Raw genomic sequence first — 20,815 nt, forward strand, 5'->3', positions numbered from 1 at the left:
ACCAGTCTTGCACCTCATTGTCAAGAGGCTTTGAACAGGAACTTTGGTCTCATACATGATCACTCAGTCATACTTCAAGACTAAACCCAAACATATAGCAAGCCTGAGGAGATAGTGGCTCTCCCAGATCCCACTTCCCCTGGCCCTTCCTTGCCAGTCCTGTTGCCCTGGAAACCAGAGTTTGCTCCAGGGACAAACTAGGGGGAGGGGTGAAATTTCAGGTGACAGCAGAGCCTTTTCTCTTCTTGTTCCAGCATCCTTCATTTCCTCGAACTATGTGCCTTTACCCAGTTCAATAAACAGCGACTGGGGGCTTTTTATGCGAAAGTACAGAGCCAGGCTCCATGGGGAGAGATAGATGAGAAAGATCTGGTCCATTCTCTTAATGAGTTCATAACTCCAGAGGAGGAGACACACATCTACACAACCAAAAATACAAAGAACAGCTAGATAATGCCATAATCGAGGCGAATAATCTCCTGAGGGAGATGAAACACTTCTGGACACTTGGGGAGGAAGGTTTATCACTCTTCTGCATTCCTTCAGAACTTCCGACTGCAATGACCAGCTACGGCTGGTTTGCAGGGCTGTCCCCTTGCTCTACTGTGAACTCCTGGAGGGCAGGGACTATGTTTACAACCTGCTGTCTTTCCAGATGGCCAAGCACAGCGCTTTGCACATATTAGGCACTTGAAAAAAAAAAAAAAGAATGAACCAAATATTTTCTACTGGATTATACGCACTCCTTAAGGCCATGTGCAATGAATCTGTGATGTCAGGTGGCTCAGAACTGACAGACATGACTTTGATCTCGGGCCACACTAGCTGTGTGACCTTGGGTAGATTACTGAAATGTTCACGATTGGCTTCCTCAATGTGGCAAATGGTGACAATAGAGCCAACCGCACAGGATTATTATCCGGATTAAACACCGAGTCGGGCATTAAGTGGCTAGCGTTGTGTCTGATGCATAGTAAGCCTCAGCAAATGTTGGCTCCTTCCTCTCTTTTCTGTATCCCCCTCCATGCAGTACCTCGTGAGGCGTTTCAGCCAGAGCAGGCACTCAACCAAGGTTTGCAGAGTGCCAAGGAAAGCTAAACATGACTTCATCGCTTGGTAAATGGACCCCAGGTCTACCTCCCCTCACACCATGTCAGGGTTTTCTTTTGGGAACAAGTTGAGTTTGGGTGTCTCTGTTCAAACTGATTTTAAAAAGTTAGGTTGTTCCCTGCAGCCATGGGTGGTCATTTAGGAAAGTAGTTCAGGTGTGGAAGGAGGGCTGCTTGGAACAGAGTATTGAGGAGGCTGGTTTGGGGCAGCACAGCCGATCTACCCTGGAACCCTGAGTCCCGGGGGCAGGGGTCAGTCCTCACATAGGTACCTTGACGCGGTGGATGTTGGTCCCACTCATGCTGCCACTCCGATCAATGAGGAAGATAAACTCCCCATGGGTCTTTCTCAGGTTCGGCTGGACTGACTGGAGGTCAGGGCAAAAGTTGAGCATGATGACAGAATGGTGAGGAATGTCCTTGTGGAGGCGTTTCCTGATGATTTCTGTCTGGAGGAGAAAGGAAAACTCTCACTTGGGCATTCCGGGGGTTCAGGACTGCTCCCGGGGGTTCAGCTGGTCCCCCCATCACTCACCAGGTTTTGTTAAGATCCTACTCATGCTCTGTACGAGGGAGTCCCGGGTCAACCATACCTGGCTCTTGCATTTGCTAGACTTTCAGTTGCATGGACTTTGGAAGCAGAAAGACCGGGGTTTAAACCCCAGCTCTCACCGCCCAGCCGTGTGATCTTGGGCAAGTCCCTTTCCTCTGTGTCTGTTTCTTCATTTTTAAAATGGGACAAATGATGCCCCTTCTTAGGGTGGTTAGAGGAGGAACCTGAGCAGGAAGTCCCGGCACATGGCGGGCCCTCAGCTGGCAAGTGTCTCTCTCTGGCTTTCACCCCCCAGTGTCTAGGCCACTCTCGGGCTCATCTTCCCTGGGTTTGCTGATTCTCTCCTTCTGCTAACTTCCCGCTCACTCTTCAGATTTTACCTCTTTAGAAAATCTGCCCCCACCCCCCATCTTTAGGGTAGACTGACTAGTGCTTAGTTTCTGCACCGGGGGAATGAAGACAAGAGTACCTATCTCACCGAGGTTTTCGGATTCGATGCAATGCTTGTGAGGCCTGCTGCCTGGACCTGGCAGTTGCCTCTAAACTATACCTGCTGCTATTTGCTGTGGGGACCCAGGTGTGTCTCCCATTGCAATGTGGCATCCCTGCCTGCTCCCTGGCTTGCTGCTGCCTGCAGGCAGGCCATGCCTGAGTTTCTTCCGCATCTCCGGGGTTTCACCTAGAGCCCTGGACAGAGATGGGCTCCTATGCGTTAGAGGGAGGGCAGGACACAGTTCTTAATCTCTTTGTGTGTTCTTTTCGCTGGCCCTGGCCGCTGCTGCTGCCGAACCCTGCTTCCGGATGCACCCACACACACTGCGCCAAATCTCATTTCCTCTGTCGTCACCCTGCCTCTCTCTCTCTCTCTCCACCCCAACTTCCTCTGTCTCTTTGTCTGACGGTGTCTGTTTCTCTGTTTTCATTTGAGCCCCTTCCCCAACTCAATAGATGACATCCTCACGTACCTGGGTGTTCAAACCCAAGACCTCACAGTTGTCCTCAGTTCCCCTCTAGTCTCACCCCATACATCTACCATTCAGGAAAGGACTCGGTTCTGCACCTAAGATGCATTCTGAACTTGTCTTCTGCTCCGTCTCCACTGCCACCACCCCAGTACCATCTCTTGTCTGGACCCCGAGTGGCCTCTTTTGTCACTTTTATCTCCCCGTGGTCCATTCTTTTTTTTTTTTTTTTTTTGAGCTAAATAGAGTACCAGCAGGGAGGGGGCGGGGCAGAGGCAGAAGGATGCACAGACTTCCTGCTGAGCGGGGAGCCAGAGGCAGGGCTCAATCCCAAGACCCCAGGATCATGACTTGAGCCGAAGGCAGACACTTAACCACTTAACTGACTGAGCCACCCAGGCACCCCTCCCTGTGGTCCCTTCTACATAGAGCAGGGAGTGTGATCATTCTTGTCATCCTGTTTAAACAATAGCTTCCCCTCCTGCTTTGCACCATGGTTATGAGGTCCCCTAGTGTCTGACCCCTGCCTACCTGCCCACCCCATCTTTGCCCACTCTGCTCCCTACATTTCAGCAACACCAGCCACCTGTTTCCCAAACACGTCACCATTGTTCTGCATCCTGTTCTGTGTACCAGGTCTTGAGTTCTTCACCACTCACCAGGTCTCCTTCTCAGACACGCTCTTTCTAAACCCCAGGCTAAACAGCGCCCGTGCTTAGCACTCATGGTCAGAGTATCCTGCTTTATGTCCTTCATGGTCTGCAGCCCTCTTCACACTGCTCTTGCTCATCCATTTACTTCCTGTCTGTGCTAGAATGTAAGCTCCAGGAGAACAAGGACATGTCATTTGTAGTGTTGTCTCCTCAGAGCCTGACATCTACTGGGGACATACTGTTTGTTGAATGAATAAACACCAGGATGAATCTGTGCGGGTCATTTTATCTGCCACTGACCTATGTGTGCATCTCTTTTTCTTTTTTCCAGACTCTCTCTCTCTACTTGTCTCTGCTTGTCTCTGCCTCTCTGTCTCTTGTACATGGTGTCTCCCTCTGTGTCACTTGCCCCCCTCTTCGCTGAATCACAGCTTTTGACAGCTTGTCATACCTGCTCTTCCTGATTGATGTTCACCCTCCAGATGCCTGCCTCCCTCCTTGGTGAGGGATCACACTCTCTCCGCATGGAGCCCCTTTGCCAAAGGCCCAGCCTGGCTCCCTGGAAGGCAGAGCCCAAGGCAGCAACGGCCACATCTGCCAGTGAGAGGAGTGCCTTCTGGGAACCTGATTCTTGCCTCTCAGAGAGCTGGCATGGGGGCCCTGGGCCGGGATTCTCCAATGTCTCCTTCAGCTACCCTTATCCAATTGCAGTGAAATCCTCACTTCTTAGCAACTTTGGGTGATCCCTGTCATCCCCAGAGCTCATGAGAATGCAGGGTATTTGCATCACCAGCCCAAGGTGGCAAATTCTCATTCGCTTGGGCAGTCCCAAAAGCTGCCCCTTGGCAGGCAGGGTGGGGAACTCCACTTCCCCCACTGCTGCCCACATGTTATAGTTCTCAGAGCCCAGGGGCATCCCCACTCTGAGAACCTGGGTCCAGCCTCTCTCCTATTTGACTCATCTGAGGGAGGAGAGGGGGGTCCCTAACATGGGATGATATGAGTAGTGAGCCACTGACCCTTTCCCTTTGCCATCCCTCCTAACCCCCACCCCACCGGGCCTCTCCAGTATGTTGTCTAATGATGGGATGATGTGAACCGGAAGCAGTCTACACATTCCCATACCACCCCCTCTGCCATGGTCCTCTGCCAGTCAGGGAGGGGTTCTTAAATCCCACAAAGCTGCCCCCCAGAATCGACTCTAAGTCATTAGCCTCACGTCACCAAAGCCAACTCCCAAGAGGACGGTCTTCCTTTCCTCCCAGCTCACCTGTTCTTTTTGAGTGCTGAGCCTCAGTGTTCTCATCAAAAAAGGGGAAACCAGAAAAAGAAGTGTGCCCCCGCTCTTAAGCCTGCCTTGGCAATCAGGGCCTGGCTTGGCGTGCAGGGCCATGAGCAGAAGAGACGGCCGGTGTACCTTGTAGCCAGTGTCCCGGCCTCCTACCAGCCTTGCCCAGCCCACCCCTCTGCCCAGGGCCTCCTCACACTGGCACTTCATGAGAGGGGGCAAGAGAGGGTCTCCTTCAAACTTTCTCCTCTTTGCCTTTATTCTTCACATCATAATAGCAAGGATCTCGGAGGAAGGACAAGAAGGGAACCCGTTCAGCAGGTGGGAAAAGGGAGGCCTGGGGGTAATGATGGGGCTGGGAGGGCACCTGGCTTCAGGGTCGGGGGGCGTCCTCTTGGGGTGCAGTAACCTGGAGAAGACCAAGGTTGTTTGTGCCACCAGCCTAGCGTGGCTTAGGCACCTTGGTGACACTAGGAGGAGGTGGCCTGGCAGGAGGTGAGAGGACAGGGTGCCTGCTGCATCTGGAAGTCCGTCTTCCCACCCGTGCCCCAGCCCTCCCTCCTCCCTTGAGTGACCTGGGCAAGCCACGCCCCCTTCCCCTGCTCGAGATCCTCATTGGTCCAGCGATGACCAAGCCCCCAGGGTCCCCCCAGCTCTGCCACCCCTGACTCGGCCCCAGCCACCCTCACCTGTCTCTCTGCACTGCTATCCTTCTTCATCCCTTTAATGAAATCCGTTCTTCCCTTCAAGTGTTGTTCAAACTCTCCCAGGGTCATGTCCCCTTTCTCCATCAGGACGTGTGGCATGTGGGGCTCTGCAGAGATGAGATCAACTCTTGGCATTTGTCCTAATGTGAGGGCAATGCCAGGGGGCCTTGGTTTGGGAGCAGGATCTTCACGATGGGGAGGACTCCCGACTGGAAGAGGGGGATGGAATCCCTGACTGCCTGGAGGAGCGTGGGGCCGTGGGAAGACTCCTTAGCTGGCAGGCAGGGGAGCCCAGTGGTCCCCGATAACTCACTGCCCCTCCCTGGCCTTAGCTTGCCCATCTGCAGAATGAGTGTGGGACTGGGCTCTGATCTTTTCAGATCCTGACATTTTAGGAATCCTTAAAGAGACAAAAGAGTTGCTCTCCGAGTGTTCAGAGCTATGAGGGTCTCATCGAGCTTAGGATTTCAAGGTTAACTGCTCAGCTGGCCTGGAAGCAAAGTGCCCCAATGGCACTTTGCATTTGGATGACGCCCCTGGGCCTCTGGAGCTAGAATTTGGGCACTCAATTCTGCCAACTAGAGTCATGTTTCCAGGAGCCACCTAGTTGGTCTCCTGTCTCTGCCCTCTGTCCCCTGCCCTCTACCTGGCTGGCCACTGGACGAGGGGCCACATGTCTGGACCCCAGGGGATCAGCACCTCTTCCCTCCCACAGGCCTCCCAGGGGCCCCGCCCGGTGCCCAGTACCGCTGGGGTGGATGAGGATCTCCACGGGCCGGTCGAAGGTGTGTCTGTTGGCCAAGGTGATAATGATGCTCTTGGCAGATCGTGCAGATGGGGCGGCGTCGGCTCGGATCTCGTGGGTGGGACTCTCCACCCCTGTGTAGCACAGAAAGGTAAATAGGCTCAGCAGTCTCAGGAGAAGTAGGGGCTCAGTGGGGGACATGGAGACGCAGGCCAGAGATGAAGGGCTGCTGACTTGCTGTGTAGCCATGGACAGGCCTCCTCAATTCCCCCATCTGCAAAATGGGGGGTTAGATGGATGGTGCTGAGGGCCTTTCCCGCCCTGTCCTCAGGATCCACTGGGGTCAGAGGGTTGCTTCCTCATAGGACACATAAAGAGCTCATCGTTTGGTGGCTGGGCACTCTGTAAAGGTCTTTCGTGTTGGAACGTTGTGCTGCCCTGAGGGGACACTCACTGACAAGAAACCGCATCCTCATATCCTTTATTTAAAAGCTTGAGTGACCATCAGAGCAATGGTCCCCAACTCTGGCTGCATGTTAGGATCACCTGGGAGCTCTGAACTATTCCCACACCCCTGACCACTGCCATCAGTAGCTCTGGGTGGGCTCTGGGTGGCAGGATTTGGAAGCTCCCCAGGGGATTCGACTCTGCAAGATGAGAACCAGGAAGCACCTCTGTGGCTGTGGCCTCTGGGGGAGGACTCAGGGCGTCCAGGCTCCTAAGGACACCGCCCCAAGGGAGCCATTGACGTGGGCATGGGAACAGTCTTGAAACCTGTCCTTGGGAGGGGCTCTACCTCAGGCAACACATTGGGGAGCAGGAAGTGGGGGTCCGTAAGGCTCCCCATGCTTCAGGTTGCCTTCCGTCGGGGTGGGACAGCTTCCCTGCCCTCCCCTTCCTCTCTCTCCCTGGCAGCTTTCGGCCTGAAGCCCTCCCCACTTCGGGGCCTCAGGTCTTCTTTCAGGTCCCGGGCCAGGTCTGGGCAGCTCTCTTCTCACCTGCGAGCAGGCACGGCCCGCGGATCTCCAGCTGGAAGTTGAACTCGTATTCCATGGGGTTGGACACATCGGTGTCCAGGAGAGTTGCCAGGCACAGCTTGTTCCAAGAATCCAGGGTGCGGATGCCGAAGCAGTGCTTGTCTTTGCTGGAAGGGGTCGAGAGGAGGAGGAGGCGGCAGCAGGTGGGCAGCCAGGGTAGTGGCGGCAGGGACCCGGCAGAAAGAGGGAAGAAGGCGGTGGGCCCTGGGCAGCCCTGGCCCTGCTGCAGCCCAGCCCTAAAAGGGGCTGATGCGCTTCCTCCCACCTCAGACCCTTACTCTGCCACATGACCTGCCTCCAGGGAGAACCTGGACTCAGACATAAGGCACAGCTACCGACAGTGGATGGGCCGGGCTCTGGGCCTGGTGGCCTGCAACACTGGTGCACGGAGTTCTCACCAGCGCCCCTAGAAGAGGCATCAGGACCCCATCTCCCCATTTCCCACACGGGAAAACAGAGGCTCCGCAAGATGAAGCGGCTAGCCTAAGCTCCCACTGTGGGGACTTGGTAGGTCAGCCTGGCTACACGGTGATGAAGCTAACACCACATCACACTGCTTCCTGGATCCCTGCTCTTTGGGAGCTGGGAGCCCTCGCACGAGCCACTCCTCCAAGCCTGTTTCCCATCCCTGAAATGGGGATGATGATGAGTCGCCTTGAGTGAGCACTCAGTGAAGTGTCACCTGCTGAAGGCTCGCGTTTCTGGGCTCTCTTTCTGGGTCATTCCCCACCCCGTCTTGGACCCTGCTCCATCCTGCACCCCTGGACCACACCCCCTAACCTAAGCTCTTTGCTCTAGGTGCTTAATGCTTGATAGTGAAGTCCCCTGGTGCCATGTGGTTGTGTGTTTTCTAGGAAGAGGGCTCATTGTGTCACTTTCAATCACTTCCTTTGTTTCGCCTGCTGCTGTGTTTCTGAGGTCTGTCCAGGGGGCCGTGTGCAAACCAGCCTCTGCTGGGACGTGGTATCACTTGGGAGCATCTGTTATATGGCCCTTATTTCTTCCTGCCTCCCTGTGTCAGCAGATACCACTGCCATGAAGATCCTCATCTGTGTCCCTTTTGGGGACTTAGGGACTCAGGAAAGAATTTCTCTGGGGCTCCTGTGTCAAAGGCTTGTGTGCTATCCTTGTACCCGCTGACATGGGCACTGGGCCCTCTGCGTTGGAGACGCAGGGCCTACCAGAGCTGGGGACATTCAAGACCTCGGTGGGTCCAGGAACGAGAGGCCTGGGGAGGCCCTGAGAAGCCTATTCCTGCCCCTTCCGGCAGGTGGAGTCAAACAGAGAGGCTCTCGGGAGAAGCCGGGGTCAAATCCCCGTGAACCTCAACGGTGCTCAGAGTGACACAAGAAAAAATAAGAATAATGGGTAAACCCAAGTGTTAGTGAGGAGGAGGACAGGAGGAGGCTCCTGCCCACCGCTGGTGGAAGTGGAAACTTTCCAGCCTAGGAAGCGAACTGGCAATACACAGCGTGTGTCTCGTGTTCCTGGTCTGAGACTGGCTGGTGCCACCAGCTTCTCTGCTGTGCCAACCAGTGTCCTCATCCTAGGCTTCAAGATCCTGTACAATCGGACTCCCCATCATCCCTCCAACCTCTCTCTCTCTCTCTCTCTCTCCTGTTCCTTCGCTCCATTAGTCATGTCGGCCTTCCAGCTGCTCCTCCAACACACCATGCCCACTGCTGCCTCAGGGCCTTTGCACTTACTGCTTGCTCTGCCATATGCCCAGAATGTTCTTCCTCCAGCATATTTCCACCCTCCCCTTCTTCAGATGAGGCTTCAGGTGCTGCCTAAACCATCTATTGGAGCTAAAATAGCACCCAACCCCACTCTCTCCCCCACCCCAGCCTCTATAGCATTTAACTTCATAGAACTCCCCTAATATATTACATATTACATGTTACGGGATGGGCTTATTTTTTTTTCCTGTCTGTTGACATGTCCCCCTGCCCCTATCAGAATGCCAGCCCCATGAGGGCAGGGACCTTATCTGTCTAGTTTACTGCTGTATTCCCAGCACCCAGAACTGTGCACGCAGTAGGTGCTTAATTACTGTTCAGGTAGTGATGGAGGAGTGTCCTCCTGGCTGGCTCCACATGGGAAGCTGCACTAACCTTCCCCCAGCTCAGCCTGAAGCATTTTAAAGGTGTCATCCAGAAGCTTGCTGACTCTGTCCTCTGTGTCCCCGGCTGTCCCCAGAGCCCTACCCAGGGTGTGCATGAAACTCCGGGCTATACACCGGTGCTTCCTCCCAGATGTCAACTTGACTCAAATGTTTGAGACAAGACTTGGGGTGGGGAGAGTTAAGTAGTTTAACTGGTCATTAATTGTGTTCTTTTTGGTTCAAAATAGCGCAAAGACTCTCTGGAATAGATTTTAAAAATTCACGCATGAATGATGACGTACAAGATCTTAAAAGATACTTGAACACAGCAGGTAAGAAGCACCTCCTCTCTCCTTGTACAGGAAACACCCATCCTCCTCAGTCCACGGGTGGGAAAAAGGGATGAGACCCAATTTTCATAGCAGCTTCAGGCTGCGACCCGCCTTCTCCTCCTGTCTACCCCTCCAGGGGAGTAGAGAAAGACTGTCCTGCCCTGGGCTTGTGGTGTCCCCAGCCCCACCTTGCTGAGACACCCCCCCCACCCCGTAATGGCTTTTTGTTGCTTTGGAGAGAAATCTGAAGTTGGCCAGGGCCACAGGGCATCCTGTGTGTCTACAGCGTCATCTCCTGTCACCCTGCTTCAGTTTCTCTCTGAGGTCCTGTCCTTGCTACCTCAGGGCCTTTGTCCCTGTTCTCACCTGTGGGAACATTCCTCTGTGCGCCCACCTCCCTGTCACTGCTCAGCTCTTGGCTGAAATATTACTCCCCAGGGCAGCCTGGCCTGGTCCTTTGTCCCCCAGGGTGGGTCCCTTTTTTATACCATCAGCCCAATGAACTTCTCCTTCATTGCACTTTTAATTATCACAATCATGAATTATGCATGCAAGCGCAGAAACAATGACCTACATATCAGTTGTGTTCTTAGTTGGATGATGATCTCTCCCACCAAGCTCCAAATAGGAAGGGGCAATGAGGATTTGGGGCCCTCTGTCACCCTAATACCCAGCTCAGTGTCTGGCACTCAGGTGCTCAGAAAATACCTCTTGTCCCCTGCCTTCATCCAGCTGACCCCCTGCTGCCACCCAAGGCTCTGCCCCTGGGCTGGGCTGGGGCTCCTTACCCTTGGGCCTGTTGGGTGGAGGGGCCCACGCTCTCGGTGCAGAACTGCGGCACGGTCGGGGTGCAGACAGCAGGCAGCAGGACCCGCACAGCCCCGCTGGGCAGCGTCGGGAGTTCCGAGGAGGTGCTGACGAAGATGGTGACGTTCTCCATGGGTGCAATGGTCCCCAGGTTGACCACGAACAGGATCCGCTCCAAATCCTCATCCAAAGCCACCCTCCCTGGTGTGCAGGAAGGCGGGATGACAGAGACCCCCTCTTGCAGATTGTTCCCTAAGTGACAGGCCCGTAGTCAGCTATGCATAGATGATTTCTAGTTCCCTGTACCACAGGCAGGTTTGAGCCCATTTTGCTGCCGGGGAGACTGAGGATTAGCGCGGAGGTGGGACTTGCCCAAGTTACTCAGCAGATAACTGACTCGCTGAGGAGGGAGGTGAATGCACAGGGGTCTGCGGCCAGGCCCGCGTACTTTCCACGGCACCATGCTGGAGTGGGAGGCTGGGACCCACAGAACCTGGACAGAAGTCACCCATCTGCAGACTCTGCTCCTCCTCAAAGGGTCACAGTTAAGCACCCTCCCAGCCTTGGGGCAGGTGCTTTTGTTCATGTCTCCCCTGTTGTCTGAGAGGCTGTTCCCTCACCCCTCCCCAGCCAGTGTCCCCCAGCCACCGACCGCTCCATGGAAACCTCCCTGGTCCCCAGTCGGACCCTCTTTCCCTCCTCTGACGTTATCCAGACCTCTTCTGCCAAAGGCGCCCCCACCCCCTGCTGTGGTTACCCCGAAGCATGTCCTAGCTGTCCTTCCAGGCTCTGAGCAGTCGTGATAACGAAGGTGGCTGGATGTCTCACACGTGCTGGGCGCTCCTTACAAGACTCTCCAATGTCTTAATGATCAGGTGAACAAATGTCATCCGATCACAGATCCAAAGGTAAGGGTCCCTTCTGTCACATGATACTTGATCTGAACTCAAATCCTGACTGTCACCGACAGACTGTGTGAACTTGGGCCGGTCACTCACCCTCTCTGTGCCTCAGTATCCACAATAGCGGGCAGAGTAGCCGTGACTGGAGTCCTTACTCTCTGTCAGAGACTGTCATCTCCACAACCCACACACCCTGTTGAGCTTTGGGTGTATCTTGTGATCAGTTCCATTTTACAGACGAAGTTTAATTTTTTAATTTAAGCTCATACCATTCGCAAGCAATGGGATGGGGTGTGGTGGGGGTCAAGCCCTGGTGCAGTTCGTTCTGCAACCTCTGAGCTCAACGGACATGCTATCTGTAGAGATAGGAGCCCTTTCGTTGCCTCTGATCTTCACCACACTTTTGAGGTGAGAACAGGAACAAGGTTCGGAGAGGTCGCATTATTGGCCTGAGGTCATACAGGATTCCTGCCTCCTGGTTTAGAGCTTTCTCCACCCTATCCCACTCCTGTCCTTTCAGTCTGCTCGAGACCCCAGCCAGCCCCAGGCCCTGCCACAGCCCTTCTGTCCTCACCTGTGACAGTTGTGGCTCGGATGCGGGTGCCCTCAAAGTGGCCACTATCCATCTTGGCTTTGTCCTTGATCTGTACTGTCACGACACGGTCGGCAATGACTGCCTCAAAGCCAATCACTGTGGTATATTCATCCAGGGGGTACACGAAGAGGCCTGCAGGGGAAGGGCCCGGCATCACAGGGTGCCCCGGCTGCACACTGCGCACCCCACCCGTGGGAGGGAAGCCAAGCCCTGGGCCAGCCAGATCGATGGATGGATGGTACTCACTGCCACTTAGAGGACGTCGGGGTCAGGGGGCTCCAGCTGGGACCTCGTGGCTCTGGGGCAGGCCAGGTTAGTGCACCAGAGACACCGTGGGAGCAGTGGGGCGACTGGCAGAGGGACAGCTGCTCCTGTCCCAGCCCGCTCTGACTCTGGCCATGTGGCCGGGGCTTCTGAGTTTGCAAGAGACCATGGCAATTGGGATTTTTATGTGACTTGTTTGTGCCAAGGAGCTGGAGCATCGGAGGAAACAGACTAAGGTTCCAATCCAGTCTGTGCCACCCCTCCTGGCCTGGTGAGCTTGGATAGGACACTCAGCTCCTTGAAGCCTCACAGCCCCATCTGAAAATGCGGCCAACAGAGCCAAACCCATGGGGTTGTCGTGAAACCAGAAAAAGTAACTGCCATTTTTTTAGCTACATGTCCCATGGCGTGAGCTCCATGTTTTTAGACCTTCGTGCTTCTCAGACTCTAAGAGTGCACGGGTCACCTGGGGATCTTGTTAAAATGCAGATTCCGATTCAGTAGTTCTGGGCCAAATTCTGAGATTTTGCATTTCCACTGAGCTCCTGAGCGGTGCTGATGGCTGGGGGACCACTCTCGGGGGATCAAGGCAGTATCTCATTTGATGTGCCCACAGCACAGTGCCTGGCCCACGGCGAGCCCTCCCCAGATCCCAGCTCCCATCCTTCGGAGCCTTAGCCTCCTCATCTACACACTAGGAAGACTGGTTCTCCCCACATGTGGAGAGCCCAAGGACCCGTCCCCACGTGGGCCAGTCCTTTAGTCTCCTGGGCCCCCAGCTAGTTCCATTTTAAGTCTCCATCTAGAGATTTTCCTAAATAGACCACCAGGGTGATCTGCTCTGCCCAAAAATGTTTCTGATAAAGTAAGTTCCCCTGTAGGTTCCTTTGGGGACCGAGATGGTTGGGATGGAGGGTGGTACCCCAAGACATGAAGCCTGGGGGTAAAGGAGGCCCCCATCTCTGTGGACGAGGAGGAATTGTAATGGCAACAAGCCTTCACCCAGCACCTCCTGGCCAGCCTTCCTGTGACCCCCTTTCTGAAGTGAGAAGAGAGGCGATTGATTTACAGACTCCTACGGACCAGCGTCCTGCACTCTCTTGACTACCCCGCTCTGATGATTCATAGTCCCACACCGCTTTTCATTCCACGCTGCCCTTCCATACGCATGACCTCATCTGCTCCTCCCGTAAACCCCGGCGTCCAGACAGGTGGAGGTGCACCCCGATCCTGAGGAGGACAGTGGCTTCCCCAAGGTCACAGAGGTAAGAGCCACACCTAGGAGTGGGAGCTCCCGGCTCTCCATGGAGACTTGACGCCCCTCCTACTGGGATGCTCCCTGAGAAAGTGGGGCACCAGGCATTTGACACAGGTGGGCATGCCTTGCGGGTGTAGATAGTGCCGGGCCGGCTGGCCAGGGCTGAGCCCGAGGCCTGACCTGATGTGCCTCTAGCTTTGAGGCCTGAGGGGCGGAACTGCCATTCCTATTTCACAGATGAGCCAACCAAGACTCAGGAAGGTTACGTGGCTTGTCCCCGCGTGGATCGGCTGGTACGCGTCAAGGTAAGGATTAAGCACGGAGGGTGGGTGGCCCTGGGGGAAGCCCCGCAAGGGTCCTCACCCTGGAAGGGCTGGGCTTCCAGGTTGCCATAGGTGAGAGAAGCAGTCAGTCCCAGGGCGTAACCGCTGACGAAGGAGGTGACATCGGAGGCGGTGAGGGGCAGGGCTGCCCCTGTGATCTGGTTCAGCAGACCAGGCATCCCGCTGGCTACTCAGCCTTCAGGGCCTGCAAGAGACAGGAAGGGCAGGAAGTGGGGAGACCCCCCCCCCCACCGCATCCCTTCCCAACCCAGTCGTCCACTTCTGGCCCCACAGGCAGCCGGCACTGTTCTCCCCTCCTGGGCAGTGACCTTGCTGGCTCTCAGCCCTCCCTGAGAGAAGTGGAGATTCTGTTTCTTTCCATTTCACAGCAAAGAAGCCAAGGACTGAAGACCTGTCACCTGCCTGGGCTCCCCCGGTGGGAGGGAGCAGAGTTGGGGCTGGAGCCCAAGCAGGCTCACGGCCACCCTGGATTTCTCCCCACTGGATGGTGCTCCCTGAACTCTGGATGCGAGTCCGGGGACTCGGGCTCTGGCCCCATCCTTTCATCAGAGTCCCATAATCTCAGAGCTGTTGTGGCTGCTTCCTGGGCGGAATGATGGAGCGGGGACAGCTCACCACATCCCTCCATCTCTGATCTCAGAGGCATCCAGAATGCATCTACCCACCACCGTCAGCGCCGCTGTGAGGGGGGTGATGAACACCCAGAAGATGCTCAGATGAAAGGAGCCACCATTCCTCTAGGCGTGCACGTCAGAAGGCTGGAGGCATTCCTGGCACCTTTCTCACCACACCCATACCCAGTCCAAAGCCGAGGCTTGTGTCTCATCCCTGCAAATGCCCTGGCGCCCATCCATGCTCCGCCAGCAGCATCCTCGTCCCAGCCACACCACGTCTATCTGGACCAAGATTCCCAGTTGGCCCCTTGAATCTACTGTCACCCCCACTCCCATCAGTGACCAGGCCCCCACAGCAACGCACCAATTGGAGCGGTCTCTGCTCCCGGAGTGGACACCAAAACCCTTAAGACGGTCTAGGGTCTGTGTAGTCTGGCCCTGCCGGCCTCGCCAGCCGCTCAGTCATCACGTCCTCAGGCAGCCTCCAGTCCATTCCTCAAACGTGGCCCGTGGTCTCTCACCTTTGTCCCTCCATTCACCCCCTGGAAGGCTCACCCCATGACCCAGTTCTAAACTAGTAACCTCCCTCTTCAGTTTCCTTCAGTGTCAACCCAGGGTCACTGTGTGCAGAAGCCACACCACCAGGGCCCAGGGTCCTCCTTTCATCTGCCTCCCGCAGAGCTGAGTCTCTCCCTCAGGGCACCCCCACCCGTGTGTAGGGATGCAGTTTGCGGTGTGAGATTATTTGGTTGCTGTCGTCCCATCTACAGCGTGTGCTCCCGGAGGGATGGGCCGTGTCTCTAGTGTATCCTCAGTGCTTAAACACACACAGGAACCGAGGACTGCGGTCATTCCTGAGTGAAGGATGGAGCACTTCTCAGGGCGGCACACGATCTGTTGGGCTCCCGACACCCTCCCCGGTCATGGCTGTGCTTGAAGGGTGCAGTGGGGACGGGCAGTGAACTCAAAGCGTGGGGAATACAAATTTGAGGTCCGGTTCACTCGCTCTGGGGGCTCCTCCCTGGGGAGGGTGAGCCAGGACAGGCTACGGTGGGCGGCTGGCCTGTTGCAATCCTTTGCAAGGCTGTTCAAGGCGTGCTTTTCTCCAAGAAGGGAACCCTTCCCGTCCGGGTGCTCCTCTCGCCGCCCTGGATCCTCTGGGGCGCCCGCCTCTCTGCCTGGCACCAGTTGCCTTTTTAATTATGTTCTCCCTTCTGGCCCCGGCCCAGACAGCTCTCAGCCCTGCCTTATCGGGCCGACTGACTGGCAGCAGGAAGCAGATAAGGAGCCCCGAGGGGGCCGCTGCCTCTCCAGCCACCTTGCCTTGCCTTGCCCCAGAGAGTGTTCTCTGTCCTGGTGGCCTAGCAGAGCCTAACTCCCTCCGGGGGACAGGACAAGCTGACGGAGTCCATGTCCTGAGCCACCTCCGCTGCCACCAGCCTCCCTCCCTCCTCCTCAGCCTGGTTCACTCCTGGCCAGAGGGCTCCCGAGGAACGCAGTTTCGGGCAACTGGCACCCAGATGTGTGGCAAACTTGGCTTTCAGCTTCAGTCTGTCCTGGGATGGGAGTTTGGCCAAGGGCATCTCCCCACAAGGTTCCCAGGAAGTTGGGGAGGGGTGGGGCTCGCCTGGGAAGTGGGGCTTGAATGAAGGAGGCTGGTAACATGGGGCAGGTTCACTCAGAACTGACCTTTTAGCATAACCAGTACCTTTCCTTCTTGGGAAGAGTATACTTGGAATTCTTCGGGGTCTACACAATGCATATTTTTCATCAATTCATCAAGCACTGATAAGCACTTACTGTATTCCAAGCCCTGAATTAACCACTGGGGATACAAAGATAAGACACGGCTCTGTCCTTAAGGAGTTACAATCAATCTAGTGGCAGAGGAAGAGGAGAGGGGGAGGAATAGTGGCAGCAGCTGGAATCTATTGGACATCGAATGTGCTAGATGTATGTATTATTTCACAGCCACCTTATAAGGCACGGCACTGTTTTGCAGATGGGGACACTGAGGCCCAGAGAGAGATGTGTTTGGTTTCGCTCACGAGTTGAGGTGGGGAGTGGAAGGACAGAGGGATACTGTGGGTGCCTGTGTAGGGTTTCCTCTGGAGCATTCTCAGAGCACCCCATGCCAGTCCTGTGAGCCAATAATGCTGGGTGCCTTCCCTCCAGCCAGCCCAACACCCAGATTATGGGGGGTTCCCAGGGTGACTGTTGAATACCAAGGCTGTCCTTGATGGTCTAGACCCTGTAAATCTCCAGCGATCCCTGTCCCTCGGGCAGGCCTCTCTGGAGCCAGACAAGCCTAGACGTGAATATTGGTGCATAACTGACTGCTTCACTACCCCCCAAGTGAGCGTCAGCCCCTAGATGCTGACTCCCTTGTCTATAAAACTGGGCGAGCAGAGAGGCCCTTGGCTCCCACTTCACCAGCACCATGAAGATCGCGTTGAACAGTGTGGTACCCAGAACAGCTCCCGGCACATGCTAGGTGCTCAGTAAATATTTGTACAGTGAAAGGAATGGATGGATGGATGGATGAATGAATGAATGAATGAAAGCTGGCTGCCTCTCAAGGACACTAACCTCTAGTGATCACCCAGGTGCCAGGGAGGCCGTGGGGAACCAGGCAGGCACGAGATACAAACTAATGGTAGAGACAGATACTAAGCTGCAAGCCAACAGATTCACGATCTGACCCCTACTTGTCACCTCCCCTGCTGCCACCCTCCCATTGTCCCACTGTCTATTCTCACTGGAGCAGAGTGAAGCCGGGGATTCAGTCATGTGACTCTAGGGTACAGTCCTCCTGACGGCTCCCCATGTGCCTCCCAGGCCCCCCACACCTAGTCCTTCTCCCACTGAAGACGCCCTTCTAGCTCTTCTCCTGCCTTCACTCTTCTGTGGTGGCTGTTCCCATTCCCGGGAATGCTCTCCCTTCCACGTTCTCGGGGCTCGCTCCTTCGCTCCCTCAAGCCTTTGCTTCAAGTGCACTTGCTCACGGAGGCCAACCCTTTAAACTAGCAGCCCGTCCCCCCATCTTCACATGCAATCCCTTGTCCTACATTTTATTTACCTTTCCCTCAGCAAGCACCACTAACGTGATATTATAATATAAAATATGTACTATGTTTGCTGCTTATCCTCTGCTTCCCCTGCACGAGGGCAAGGATTTGGGGTCTGTTTTTCTCACTGGTATATCCCAAGGACCTTGAATAGAACTTGTACTAATGGTAGGTGGAGAATAAAGATCTATTGAATGAATGAATGAATGATTGAATGAATGAATCAATCAATCAATACTTAATCTTAACGCCAGGCTGGCTACTCCTGGGTTCCTTATTCTCCTGGACGTGGGAGAGAGGTCCTCTGACCACCAGGCCCAGGGCACCTCCCCAGAGAATTTGTAAAGAATCCCTTAGGCTCTCATCTTGCTATTTATGTCAGGACCCCAAATACACCCTTGCCGGCAGCACCAGGGTCCCACCTTTAACAGACCGTCCGTCCACCAGGGATGCTGTGATTCTGCGTCCCCGAGCTGGCCTCTGGCCACCCCCCACCCTCCAGCCACCCGCTGTGCCTTCAGCTGCCACCATTCTGAAGCCAGAGAGCACCCTGTTTTCTGGGCCTCTCTGGGATTCTCTCTGAGTTCCCTGTCCTGCTTCCCCGGCAGCCCTAGACAGGAAAGGGGGCTGCCTCTTGTCACCCCTCAGAGTCGGGAGGTGGGACACATGCCTTCCATCTCAGCTGCTGCTCCAAGACCACCATTAAAAAAAAAAAAAAAGGATCCCTGGGTGGCGTAGCGGTTTGGCACCTGCCTTTGGCCCAGGGCGCGATCCTGGAGACCTGGGATCGAATCCCACATCGGGCTCCCGGTGCATGGAGCCTGCTTCTCCCTCTGCCTGTGTCTCTGTCTCTCTCTCTCTCTCTGTGACTATCATAAATAAATAAATAAAAATTTTAAAAAATCTGCCTATAAAACCCATTTTCCATGGTGGTGATCTGGGAGGACGGGCTGATGCCTTCTGACTCCGGACACATCCCCATGTCCCGCCGTCGCTTGCCATTCCCAAGGTCCCGATTACACCCTTCTTGTAGCAAACACCTGGCACCCGGCTCCTATCTTCCTCCACTCCCCAAGCCCTGCCATCAATCGGCTGATGTCAGCACCCGTAGCCGCGGTGCGCCCAACTCCCTGCCTCTCTGGAAACTTTGCTCCCGCCCCAGCCCACTTGCCACATCCACTCCCAACGCCCTGAGCTTGAGACGCTGCCCCTGAGCGCCCCATCTCCGAAACCACTGGCTCAGTCACGTAGGTCGCTCTAAAAGATCACCACCGCTCAGCACGTCCGAGCCCTTTCCTTGATTTCTCCTAAGCACTTACCACCGTCTGGCATACTGTCCTGCTTATTAGTGGTCTGGTTGGACGTGTCTCCCCAGCTCTCCGGAGTGTCGTCCCCAACGAGGGCACGGGGGGTGTTGCAGTTTATTCGCTGCTGTACCCACTACAGAGGGAATAATGCCCAGGGATGGTGGATGCTCGATAACTATTTGGTTTTGAATGGGTGAAACGTCATTCCACGGGCTTTATACATCGAATTTGGCAACAGCCGTCAGGGGTGGGTACTCTCGGGTATCCTTGTTTTATAGATGAGAACACGAAGCTCAGAGAGGTCAGGTGGACTGTCCAAGGTCACACAGCCAGGAGGCAACAGGGCTGGGAGCTGAGCCCAAGCAGCAGGAACACAGCTCCTGTGCTCGCTTTGCCCTGTGGGCTGTGATGCCACCTGCTTGGCCTGTGCCCCAAGCTGTGACATTTCCGCCCGTGCACTCTCCGAGGCCTCCTCTCCTCTCCATTTCCACCGCTGCTGCTTCCCTACTCTGCCCTGGACCATCTCTACCATCTCTGACCCGCTCCTTTGACTCCAGACTGTGTCCTTTCCAGTTCGCTCTGTCATCTCAGGCACGCACGCGTGCACACACGCACACACACAGGCACACAAACTCACACCAGCCTCCCTCTCCCCTGCACGTGATGGCTCCTCATTGCTCTTGTCTGATGGGGCAGGTTAAACCCTCAGCATGGCATTCAGGGCTCGTCCCCATTCGGTCCCCATCTCTGTCCGGTGTCACCTCCTGGTACATTCTGTACATTCACTTCGTTCCAGACACCCTGACCTCCTCACTGTGCCCTGAACACACCAGGTTCGTTCTCACCCTTCGGCTGCTTCCTACAATGAGGGTTGCCTTCTCTGCCTTACAAAGTCCTGTTCAACATTCAAGGCCCAGTTTCATTGTCGCCTCCTCTTTGAGGTCCTCTCCCACCCTCGACACCCCAGTGGATCAGCCGCGGCCTCCTCAGGGGCTTCCACAGCCTCCGAGCACCTGTCACATCTGTCATCCGGAAGCACCGTAACTGCCCATATATGATGCTTGTCAGCTCCAAGTACCGTAAGAACGTGGGGGCATCTCCTTCTTCGCTTGTGCCCTGGCTTCCTGCACGGGGCTCAGTTTGGAAGAGGGGCTCTAAATCAGGCTCTCCCAGGTTCTAGTGCTTTAGAGCCATTGCTAATGCTCACACCCACCCTCACTTTATGGGTGGGAAAAACGAGGTGCAGAGTCTGGAAGCGTGTTAGTGGGTGGTCAGGCTGGGTGGGGTGGGAAGCAGCCTTCTGCCAGCCCACGCCTGTCCTTTCCCTTGTCCAGCTGCTTCCAGTTCATGGAGAGCACAGGAGAGGCTGCTGGAGGAGGAAGGGGGAAGGGCAGGGAGCACCAGGAGGCTGGGGAGCGTGGGCTTCATGACGTGGGGCTGTGATGCCCTTCGAGCTGCTGCTGTGATCCTGAGCACCATGAGCTCAGCCAGCCCCCCCCTCCCCCGCCATCAACCGCTGGCCCCAGAGAAGCTTCTGGGCAGGTTGTGGTCTGGGCCTCAGTTGTCCTGGAACAGCCTGGGGTGCAGGCTTCATGGCTGAGAACCGACTGGGCCACCAGGAGCCTGCAGCAGGCAGTGTGACTTGGTTTAGTTGTGCTGTGGGGACACGTCCAGGGACAGGAGCCAGGAGAAGAGAGAGCGGGGACCCTGCTTGTCTTCCATCATCATGACAGGCTGGGGAATGCCTGCATTGAGGTCCTGGGGTCAAGGAGAGGGACCGCCCGCCTGCTTGTCAGAAAGGGATCAGAAAGGGGGAAGCTGGCTAGCAGCCGGGCCCCGCCATCTGCAGCATTGCCTGGGTTAGTTAGAGTCCTAGACGGCGACTTCCTGGTGGCCTTGGGCCAGTTACTCAACCGGGCTCCATCACATCTATATTGTGTGACCCTGAGCAAGTTACTTAACCTCTTTGTGCCTTAGCTTTCACATCTGTAAAACGGGATGGCGACAGTGCCCACTTCCTTAGAAACTAGATGGATAAAGGACAGAATGTCTGCAAGTGAGTGGGTGGGAAGCTAGTGGGTCCTGATGGAGCAGGGGGCTTCTCTTCCACGTGTTTTCTCATAGACCCTCCCTGCAAGGGCCCCTTCCTGGGCTGGGTGAGCTTGC

At 55.5% G+C, this 20,815-nt stretch overlaps 1 protein-coding gene across 1 annotated transcript in view; it reads right to left on the bottom strand.

The window, feature by feature from the left end:
• The window catches only part of VWA5B1 (von Willebrand factor A domain containing 5B1), a 58,145-nt gene that overhangs the window by 26,365 nt on the left and 10,965 nt on the right, over positions 1-20,815 (bottom strand). The window contains exons 2-8 of the mRNA XM_041764828.1: positions 13,680-13,844; positions 11,774-11,926; positions 10,279-10,549; positions 7,016-7,161; positions 6,020-6,151; positions 5,255-5,379; positions 1,382-1,558 (exon numbers count right to left, since the gene is read on the bottom strand). Of these exons, the coding sequence (XP_041620762.1) occupies positions 1,382-1,558; positions 5,255-5,379; positions 6,020-6,151; positions 7,016-7,161; positions 10,279-10,549; positions 11,774-11,926; positions 13,680-13,818 (1,143 nt within the window). The 5' untranslated portion in view covers positions 13,819-13,844. The remainder of the gene's footprint in view (positions 1-1,381; positions 1,559-5,254; positions 5,380-6,019; positions 6,152-7,015; positions 7,162-10,278; positions 10,550-11,773; positions 11,927-13,679; positions 13,845-20,815) is intronic.

This window comes from Vulpes lagopus, chromosome 8 (genome assembly GCF_018345385.1).
Source record: "Vulpes lagopus strain Blue_001 chromosome 8, ASM1834538v1, whole genome shotgun sequence".
Lineage (NCBI taxonomy): Eukaryota > Metazoa > Chordata > Mammalia > Carnivora > Canidae > Vulpes > Vulpes lagopus.